Below are 10,529 nucleotides of genomic sequence, written 5' to 3'. Positions count from 1 at the left end.
CAGGCCCTGCCAGCAATGCTGCATTTGCACAAGGGGAATCCTGCCCTGTGACTAGGGCTCCTAGACACAATGGTGGTACAAGTAAGTACATTAAAATAGTTTGGCCCAGGGCAGCCCACACCATTGATACCACTTCCTGCTAAGGGCAGACCATGTTGGCAATGCAGCATTCAGCTCCGATCAGGACACAGCCATGCTCAAGGCCTAGAGCTGATTGGAAATTTTTCAATGATACATCTTTTTCTATGGGGAAATGCTGATTTGTTGACACAATTTTCTTCAGGAAGGTTTCTCAGGTCTGGGAAGAAATTTCTTCTGGTCATAGCTGCCCAGAAATAGCTGGGGGTTAGAGCACAGGCACAGGAGATAACTACCCGAATACTGACTGGATCTCCTTCCAGGAAACCACCCAGCTATCATCTCTTTTGGGATGGGATTGTCTCTCTTTTATTAAAAATGTGTTGCAAGGTCCAGTTTTCATTCAACCAAGTGTTGAAACCTCAGCATTTTTGATGACATGGAATTCACACTTACCAGCCAGTCCTATGCAGGATTAAAAAGATGGAGAAAAATGGCATGTATTTACAAGGGCAACCAGACTGCTAAGGAGACAGGAGGCTTGGATATGTAAGGAGTAGCTACATATTGCCTGAGAGCTTTGAGAGCCTACAGACAGAGGACAGGGGTCCATGGCAGAGGCAGAGGAGGTCTTTTAAGCAGGTTCACAGCAGGAGGACTAGGAGGAATGCAATAACATCGATAATGTAGAAGGAGTACCTAAAGACTTTTCCCAATAGCAAAATCTCCAGTTTTGAAATAATTCCCCTCAAGGGGAACCAAGGATAACCTATTCCTTGGGGCTTTAATACAGATGCTCAGACAGTTGCAAGGGATAGTCCTGACCTGAGCAGGAAGCTGGGTTGGATGGCCTCCCTTCCAGCTGGATACGGTCCCTTCCAGCCCTACTTTCCTATGATCCAAAGACTGGACAAAGCCCTAGAGAACTGGACTGTAAGGTCCCAGTCCCAGGAGACAGGCTAGCTGGGATCTAGAAGATCTTTTCCTTCAGTGCCCATCTCTGTACGTTTGGCCAAGGAAGGTGAAGCCAAGTGGCAAACTGGAATGTAAGATGCTGCACTGGTTCCACTGGGGCTGCTGTGCCAGGATGAGGAGTAGCTAAGTAGTCCTTAGGTCTAAGCCCATTTCCTCCTCACGCCGTAAAATCCTGGGTTACCAGGTTGAAGACATTGCTCTCCATGGATGACTGCCACTTGCCCCAGTTCCTCTTGATCTCAGCCTGGACCTGCAAAATCATACCAGGGAATCATGAGAGATCTGTATTGAAAAGAGCTTATAGGCCTTCTCCCCACACTGGGCCCCTTGTGCACCCATGGGAAATGGAGAACAGAACCAGGACTAGGGCCACAGGGAGGTTCAGGATTTGCTGAACTTTATAAAAAGCTTCAGGTAGAGAAGGAGGGGGTGTCAGGGATACATATTACTGCCAGAGTTTGGAAGGGCTTTGTTTACTATCCTTTTAGAGGTGGTTTGGTAAACTAAATAAACTCAGTTGGGTTGCACACCATGACTGGGAATTTCTGTATTCACACAGGCAAGCAGGCGGCCTGCACCAACCAGTCATCTGGGAGCACAGGATGAACTCCAAGTTATAATGGCACAGTCTCTGTGTTGGCTACTGCACTGGGAGTTTAATTTGAATTGACTCCAGCTCTGCTGAGCCTGAGGAGAACTGGGTACAGTGGACATATGTGTGTGAGATTATGGGCATGTTTGTATGGGCACAAAGGTGTATGAGGATTTGCACACATGAATGAATGCAAGTGCTTGTGGTGCACATGGATATGTTTATGTATGTCTGCGTGTACATGGCTGTATATGACCAGGTGTGTGCTCGTGGGTCAATCTGGTAGTAGATGTGTGTATGTATGTGTGAGCATGTGTGCAAACATACACACACAGTAGTGTAGTAGGTGTCACTCACCTCTCCATTCAGAAAGCAGTACAGCAGAGCGACCAGGAACCCCTGAAATATGAACAGAAGGGAAGACATTTAACATAGACAAGATGTGGCTGGACTTCATACTCTTTGACAGCCCCAGATTAGGGTGCTTCCAGGAAGGGAGGTGGGACTCTTCCCTGTAACCCACCTGGCTCAGCTCTGGCTCTGGAAAGCAAAGGAGTTTGGAATCAGCTATCCTGTATACAAATTATGTCCATTAAGCAATGGCAAAGAGGGGTGCTGGGGTGTGGCCTGCAGGAGACCATTGATATTTTGCCTTTAGCTGTTTATTTAACAAGAAGGGCCATCTGGCACAGCCATCACTGATGGAGGAAAGCAATTCTAGGTCCTGCAGATGGGTGCCTTGGGGCACTGTTCTCCTGTGGTTGCCAAGATGGCTGCATTGGAAAACAGTTCTTCCTGTTGTATTCCACACTGGTGGCCAGAAGGGTGGAAAAGAAGCCAGGCCCTCGATCTCAGTGCCTAGGGGCTGAGATCCACAGAATCTTTGGGGTTTGGTGGTTGTGGCACAGTTTAGTGATAAGGGAACTCCCCTGAAAGAAAGGAAGCCTTGGGGACTAGTCCCTGCTCCAGGGACTGTTGGTCCACTACACTGACATGTCATTGGAGAAAATGCATACAGAGCACTAGGAGCAGGGACCAGAACTCAGGACTTCCTTGTTCCACAGGAAAGCCCTCATTACTAGGTGATGCAGTCATGCTTACTCATTCTTCCTCTGAGCCCATGGGACTTGCATCCTCTTCTGACTAGTAGCCCACTTCAGAAGGTCCAGGGTACTATCCAGGCAAGTGGGAGATAAGTGTTTGAATGCCCTCCGGCAGCAAAGGACCTAAAGCTCAGGTCTCCTATTTTATAGGCAAATGCTTTAACTGCTAGACAGTTATCTAGCACCTCCTCCAGCTCTAAATTTTAATGAGGATAGCCATGGCTGCTGGGCTTAGGGCTGGACTCATTGCTGTCAGCTTGCATTTGACATATTCCAGGTTCAGCTACTGAAACAGGCCTCTGGAGATTTGGGTGCAGGGATTCCCAGGGTGTGAACCTCAAGTGGCCTTTTGTGTGGGATAGGTGCTGAGGTGGTCAGCTCTGCTCAGAGGGCAGCACCTTTGGGCATGGGCAGGATATTAAGCACCAAGTACCTTTCCTCATTAAAACTTAGGTGCTACAGCCTCCCAGGTGGCTGAGCAAGGACATGGGTTTGCCATGGATGAATCACTCAGACACAGGTGCCTAAATTCCACCTGAGGTAATCAAATGCTCTTTTGGATCTAATCTCAAATAGATTCCAGAGAGCACCTTGCTTCTCACCCTTATCAGCTTCTGTGAATCTCTACTGGGAGGCTGAGTTTTAACTCCTGTGTCTTCAGCCCCCTCTCCTTCTTGGGAGAGCTGCAAAACAACTGATAAAGTTCACATGGCCCCTATGGTCAGGTGGGCCCAAACCATGGCATGGCCACCAGATCTGGAATAGGCACTGCTGGGTCCTCTTGTTTTCTGATTCTGCAATTGGAAAAGTCCCATGCCTCTTTCTTACCAGACTTCTGCCAGTGAAGCTGTCTGTATGTCACTCCAACCCTGCACCCGGTGACTTGAAGCTCAGGTAAGGTTGTCCTAGCTGGCAGGGAAGGAAGTGCAAGGAAAAGAGGACCAGGAGCCACAGGTTATGAGTTCCCAGCATGTGGCTGGGCCACTGCTGCACTGTATTCCTGTGCACTGCCTTGGCCACATGGGTGAAGCTGGAGTGACTCCTGCCCAACCCAGCCATATGTTGGGGACTCAGGGTGGAGGAGGGTGCGCAGGGAGAACAAGGGGAACAAAATTTAGGTTGCCCTAACCTTTGTTCTCTCTGCCCAGGGGTGGGCAATTATTTGGGCCAGAGGGTCACTTAGGGAGTTTTGGTGAGCTGTTGCAGGGCAGGGCTGGGGGTGGTAGGGGCAGGGGCGGTGCTGACCCGGCCCATGACAGCTCAACCAACTCAACTGAAATGGCCCTCTGGCCCAAATAATTGCCCACCACTTATCTACAGAATATTGCTGGAGGTTAGTCACAACCTGCTGCCAGTTCTACCTGTAGTGATAGGGTGGCATGCCATTATGTTCATGGCACTCAGATATCTCCTTAAATTGCTGGGTTTTTGAAATTTTGTATTTGTTATAATTTTTAAAATAAAAAGACTCTGTGGTGCGTTAGCCTGCATTGCATCCCCTCCCCCTTGCTCGTGGGAAGGGCCTTGTGGGGTACAAAAGGGGACTGTAGGTCCATGGCATGAGGAGAAGGTTGCTGGGCACAAGGCTCCTATGGTGGCTTGTGCAACTGCCCTGCAATGTCCCTCCTGCTGTCCTTGTCCAGATACCTGATAGGAGCCGAGGACCAGTTCAAAGTAGAGTCTTGCTTCAACGCCAATGTGTTCAGGGAACAGGGCAAACACCACATAGTGAACCCCGAAGAGGGGGATGAGAAGCAGTGTGGATTTTGTGAGTCGCCTAGGAAGAAGCAAAGCAGTAATCAGGGGCTGACTATACACTCAGCACTATATTTAGTCACAGGAGGAAAATGCTTCTCCTCCCCATGCACACTGGGGAACTTGTCCAAGCTGCTAGGAAAGCACAGAAATAAAATACTACCACTGTCCTTTCGACATGTAGCTGATGGAAGCAGTGCTCCATCTGCTGCAAGACAAGCATCACTTCCTGGCCACTTCCCCTGCAGCTGCAAAAGTGGCCCAAGGCTCCAGCTAGCAACACCCACCACCCAGGAATGGGACCCGGTTATCCCTTATTACCATTCTCTGTGCACAACTTCCAAAAGGCACACAGTCCCTAACAAATGGGCCCAATGGGCCCTGAACGGGTGTAATCTCTCACTGCCTGGTTCTGCCAGCCATCATGAGTGAAGGCCTGATACTAATGTCTGACCAGGGCTCTGATTCAGCAAGGTACAGAAGCTCCTGCCTGACTTGGCACACAGGAGTCATCCCACTGACAGCCATTCATTGGGATGTCAACAAATGGGAAATGAATGATCCTAGGGCTGAGGAACCTGCCTCCCAGGAAGAGACAAGCAGAACTCTGTCTGCCTAGTTTACCAGGAGAAAGGAAAAAAGTGGCATAGTCATGGTCTATCACTCAGCATGGAGCAAAGTTTTCATTGAGAACTGGATTCTTTAAAGTAGTGGGAAAAAGCAGAGCAAGATCCAATAGTGAAAAGCAGAAGTTGGACAAGTTCAGACTAGAAGAAGGTCCACATTTTTAACACCAAGGATAAGGGGTACTGAAACTTTCCTTGGCCAGGAGGTGGATTTTCTGTCACTTGGGGGTCTTTGAATCAGGATCAAATGTCTCTTACCAAAGGACAGAGGACAGCTCAATGGGCTGGATACAGGGATCACCCAGGTGAGATAAGCTTGAGTGAGGTTCTCTGGCCCCTACCATGCAGGAGGGTGAATGAGGTCATAATGTTCCCTTCTGACTTTAAAATCTATGGATGAAATTCCTCTGGGCCTCTGTACCTTGCTGAACCAGGGCTTTGGTGAGTCAGAGACATTAAAGGCGGAAGAGAGGGTGATAGTGGCAGAAATAAAGGACCTGGGGGGTTTGCATCTTCTTGATAGGTTTGATCCCATTTCTAGAGGGTCTTGTGCTTTCCCTGAAGCAAAGTTTTAAGGAGACAGCGGCAGGTGACAGAGAAGGCGAAAATGTTTTATTCCCATTTAAAAAAAAATTCTACCTATATCTTATTGACACAGCTGCAGCAAAGGTGATTAGAGCGTGACGCTCACTGTGGACGCAGCCCTTAGGGAGGACTCAAAAGTGCCTTTGCTAGACACAGAATCAATTGGGTTTGATTTAACAACATTACAGCTGGCGATGGCTGGAAAACTACATATTGAATGTGCGCTGGTGAGAATATTGTTATGATTACAGGTGCCATGTAGGGCTCTCAAACATTATTCATGTGAGGTGTACTATTTTGCAGGAATATTCCCTTGAACTCAATGGGACACCTCAAATGAACAGAGAAGGCAGGGTCAAGCCCTCTAGAAGAACCTAAGAGCCTTTTCCTTTGTGTGATACTCACCTGAGTGCAGGTAACTAAGTATGTGCTGGTGGGTTCGAGGTTGGTAAATAAATTAGGGTATGTAAGCTCCACAGACCCAACAGTACTGGAGTCCTTTATCTCTTTGTTTTTATTTACTTAAAAAGAATCAAATCCAAAAACATTAGCACAATTAAAATTGTTGAACAATTAAAATCTTGAAAGTCAGGAAACGCAAGAGTTAAAATCCCAGCAATAGCGTTAACCCCGTGTCACACACACATCTATTCCTCTTGAAAGTACAGTATCACATAAAATATACAAGCTGTGCCCTGGACCTGGGCAAGGGCCATTGTGGGAGCATTCATCTTGGAGCTCCTGATGTGCAGTGACTTTAACCATCCTTAAGATGGCACTTAGGGAAGTGCATTTAGACCTTACACTCTAAAGTCTCTGCTGTGCCCGTGATCCCCTTCACACTGGCAATTTATTGGTGGGAGAGGATGATGAGCTACAGCTCTTGATTCTCTTGGTTCTCTGGCATAAAACCCTAGTGTTAGGATAGCACCTTTCTTGAGTTATGACTACAGAGTATTTTATGTTTTGGTCAAAATGACTGGGCCTGAGGTATAGTTCAGTACAGCTCCACTGCAATCGATAATGATTTACCCAAGCTGAGGCACTGGTGATACAGTCTGCATTTCATAGGAGAAGAGACTGCACAAGCTCAACTCTTCTGCAAGCTTTGGGATGCCTGGATCATACACAAGCGTGACAAAAAGCCACTGTCCTAGGGACATACTAGCCTTTGGGATCAGGCTTGACTGTGGAGAGCTGGCCATGCCAGTCCAATCTGTGGGACATTGTAACAGGGTCCTCCCCAGGGGTGGCCACAAACCCTCTGGAGCCCCCTTAGCTCTTGTCACCTCTGCTCTCTTTGGGGTCATCTCTCTGTCAACTCACCTGCCACTCCCTTTTTGAAAAGGAAGGCTGCCCAAGGACTCCCCAAGCTAGATCTCATGCTCATGAGTAAAGGTACCCTTATTCATCACTTTAAGAGCTAATTACATGGCCTCCTCATCTCCCCTTTCACTACATCCAAGCCTCCCTAGTTCAGGCCTGCATTCTCCTCTATCCTTCCTGGGCTCAGGCCTCTGCCTCCTTCCACCCATGCCTGGGCACTTTTTCCATCTTGGTTACTTCCAGCCCTTGGTCCCTGACCCTGTTTCCACCTCTCAGAGGCACTGGGTCCCTGGCCCTGTCTGTACCCTCCTCTGGGCTGTGGGTCCCTGCCCCTGTCAGTCTCTGGTTGTGGTCCTCCTTGGCATTTGACCTCTCTGCTTGTGCCCTGGCCCTGCTTCCTAAGCCAGTTAAGACCTGACAGGCTATAGGTCCCCAACCCTGGCTCTTACCTCTCACAGGCTATGGGTCCCCAACCCTGGCTGTGGCCCTGCTCCTTGGCCTTGGCCCCTATCCCTCGGGCTCTGGCTCTGCTCCCATGCCAGTTGAGCCCTCCATTGACCCTACACTCTCAGCCCCTAAACTGCCAGTCTTGCTTACCTCAGCTCAGATATTAATCAGGAGCCTTATTGCAGCCTTGCTGCTCAGAAGCAATTCCCTCCACAGCTCTCAGGGCTAGACTGCCTGCTCAGCTCAAGCCCTGGGCTCAGATTCTTCTGACCCAATCACTTTTGGTCATGTGGCTCCCAACTGCCCCCCCTACCATATCTGCAGAATGCATCCCTTAAAGCAGCAGGAGCACCAAGCCTCCTGCTACAAGCATGTTGAGGTTTCAATCTTTCTTTTCATTCCAAATTGCAACAAAAACCAGATTTGAAATATTTTGTGAAAGAGAACACATGCCAAGCTGGCTAATAGTCTTGTGGTTACAGCACTCACCTGGGAAAGACTAATTTTCATGTCAGTGCTCTGCCTGATTTCGGGCATGGACTTGAACCTGGTCTCCTACATCCCAAACAAGATCTCTAGCTAGTGGGTGGCGGACCCAAATGCCCTCTCCCGCTCTCCTGGTGGAGATGTTCCACTTCCTATGAATAATGAGCTTGTCATTGGTGACAGAGATGGATTCCATAACTCTGTGCTCAGAATATTATTCACATGTGCTTGAAAGACCAAGGTTCAATCCCTTTGCTCTTCTTGATTCAGACCAGAGCCTGGAACCTGTGTCTTCCACATCCCTGATGAGTGCCCCAAGTACCAACCCACTGGCTAGTCTGGAGCCTCTCAATACATCTGGTTTTGTACAGAAATTCCATGCTAGACTCCAGAAACCTTCCCAGGCACAGCACCACCAAAACCTATGAAGGTTTCTGTGAAGAGTTCTGGTTTCAATGAATTTACAGCAGAAAAGCACAATCAGCCCATGTCTTCAGCGTGGGAAGTAATGACACTTCCTCAGGCCCCTAAGACATGAGCCTGACTGAGTCAAGATGGGTTTAACCAGCCTGCACAAAAGGAGACCACAGCACTAGGGCAGGGGGAATTGGCCCTTTACTCACATATACTGCTGCTTGTAGTTCTTGCCAATGTCGGGGGACCGAATCTTCTGCACTAGCATTCTGATCACATTCAGGAATATGAGAAAGTTCACCTTCAGAAGGGAAAGAAAACAATGTCTCAACTTCTGACAAGCCAATGTCATGCACCATCCCACACAGTAGCCTCTCCTGTCCCCTGCCAGGGTCAGAGCCCTTTAAACCCAGCCCTCTCTGAAGAACTGCAGGACTCAGAGTGGGTTTCTGTCCTGCTGTCCTTGCTCTACTTGCTGTGCCACCCATGCTGCTACAAAACAAAATACAATACAGCATACTCACAAATATAGCAAAGAGAATGGGTCCCTTGATCACCCACCAGTACAGACTGGCGTAATCATCCCAGCACCTAGGAGAGAGCAGGAGTCACCACAGCAGTGTTGCCAACTTGTATGGATTCATCCAGATGTGGGTACACCCTCACATGGGGAGCTGTCATGAACCACTCTACCTTCACCCAGTCACAGAACAGAATGGCAATGTTAATTCTCATATGGGACTGGGTCCCTCCAGCATTGCTTCTGAGCCTTTCCTGCCAGGGTCCTGTTTGAATCCAGCCTAGCAGTTGAATTAACAGTGGTTCCCATCTGATGGCTGTTTCATGGCACCTGTATGAGCTGAGCTTAATGAATTTTCTATCCCAGCTCACAGGCTGCAAACACCTCGCCATGCTTTGCACAAGACTATAAGCTCTCGGGGAACACGTTTTTGTTTGTGTGTGCGTGCAAACATATGAGTGTGCACATGCACGTGCACACAGTGCCTAATCCAATGGGATCCCAATCTTAGTTACCTTCAATAATGAGAGATTGAACTCTCCAGCAGAAGCAAACCGAAGTTGTCTCTCTCCTGACCATTTTACAAGAACTAGCATCCATATGCAAAATGGGTCTAGGAGTGCAGAGGGCTTAAAAGTCACAGTACAGACCAAAAACTGCCAAGTATTGTATTTCCTTTAAACAAAATGTCATGATTTGGGGACAATCTTATAGATTCTTTTAAACAGCGTTAGACTTCATGTTTCAAGGTTGGGGTTGGTGACACTTGAAAAGGTCCCTGGTAATCCAGTCCCAGGAAGAAGGGACATTGAAGGTACAAGGAAATGAAATGTGTGATGGGTGCTCTCTAAATTGTAGAGCAGGGGGGAAGGAAGGGCCTGAACAATCAGGGGAAGAACATGGATCTGGGCAGCATTTCTGTGAACTGGTGACTGAACGTGGCCTAGATTGGCAGGTGGATTGGGCAACGGGCATGATGGTCACACATCTACCACTCTGGAAGTCACACTGCTAGTCTTCCCCTGTGGAAGCAGAAGCTCTCATAGAGAAAGGCAGCTCAGTCCACAGGGAAAGGCCATTGCTGACCTGTCAGGGAGCCCTGGCCATTATCAGCACTCCTTAGCCCTTCTCAAGCATCCCCTATTCTCAAATTATGGAGAAAATAGTAAATCATACCTCCTCCACCCAGCTTCCTAGCAATGTAAACCAGTGTCATCCCTGTTTTGCAGTCAGGAGAGATGCACAGCTGGATTCTCCAGATCACAGCAATTTGTTGACACTGCTCTGGCACTTACGTTCACTTGCACCTTTCACCCCTTCTTGTGACCCTTGTGTGAATGGGAATCTGGCCCAGTGCATTTCAGCAAGTGCCTGTGTGCCCTCATGACAAGAGGCTTTTCTTTGCCAAGTTACAGCCTTTGGTTGTGTCCCCCAAGCAGTAGGGGCGGAGGGGTATTGACATAGGTCTCTATCCTCAGGAGTTTTGTGATGCTCATCCTGGACTACTTGAATCCCCAAGGACCTGTGTTCACTTGGGACTTCCCTGGTTCAGACTGGCCATAAAGGGGAGACACTTACCCATTGTTGTCATATTGCAGCCGGGTAATGATCCACACACTCAC

The 10,529-nt window shown here is 48.5% G+C and overlaps 1 protein-coding gene across 1 annotated transcript in view; it reads right to left on the bottom strand.

The window, feature by feature from the left end:
• Positions 1–1,210: 1,210 nt before the first annotated feature.
• The window catches only part of LOC102386989 (vasoactive intestinal polypeptide receptor 1-like), a 42,246-nt gene continuing 32,927 nt past the window's right edge, over positions 1,211–10,529 (bottom strand). Inside the window, exons 9-14 of the mRNA XM_025196861.1 lie at positions 10,486–10,524; positions 8,912–8,978; positions 8,597–8,688; positions 4,396–4,525; positions 2,003–2,044; positions 1,211–1,303 (exon numbers count right to left, since the gene is read on the bottom strand). Coding sequence (XP_025052646.1) covers positions 1,211–1,303; positions 2,003–2,044; positions 4,396–4,525; positions 8,597–8,688; positions 8,912–8,978; positions 10,486–10,524 — 463 coding nt within the window. The remainder of the gene's footprint in view (positions 1,304–2,002; positions 2,045–4,395; positions 4,526–8,596; positions 8,689–8,911; positions 8,979–10,485; positions 10,525–10,529) is intronic.

This window comes from Alligator sinensis, unplaced genomic scaffold, assembly GCF_000455745.1.
Source record: "Alligator sinensis unplaced genomic scaffold, ASM45574v1 scaffold444_1, whole genome shotgun sequence".
Taxonomy (NCBI): Eukaryota; Metazoa; Chordata; order Crocodylia; family Alligatoridae; genus Alligator; species Alligator sinensis.
This window is presented reverse-complemented; position numbering and strand designations above follow the sequence as displayed.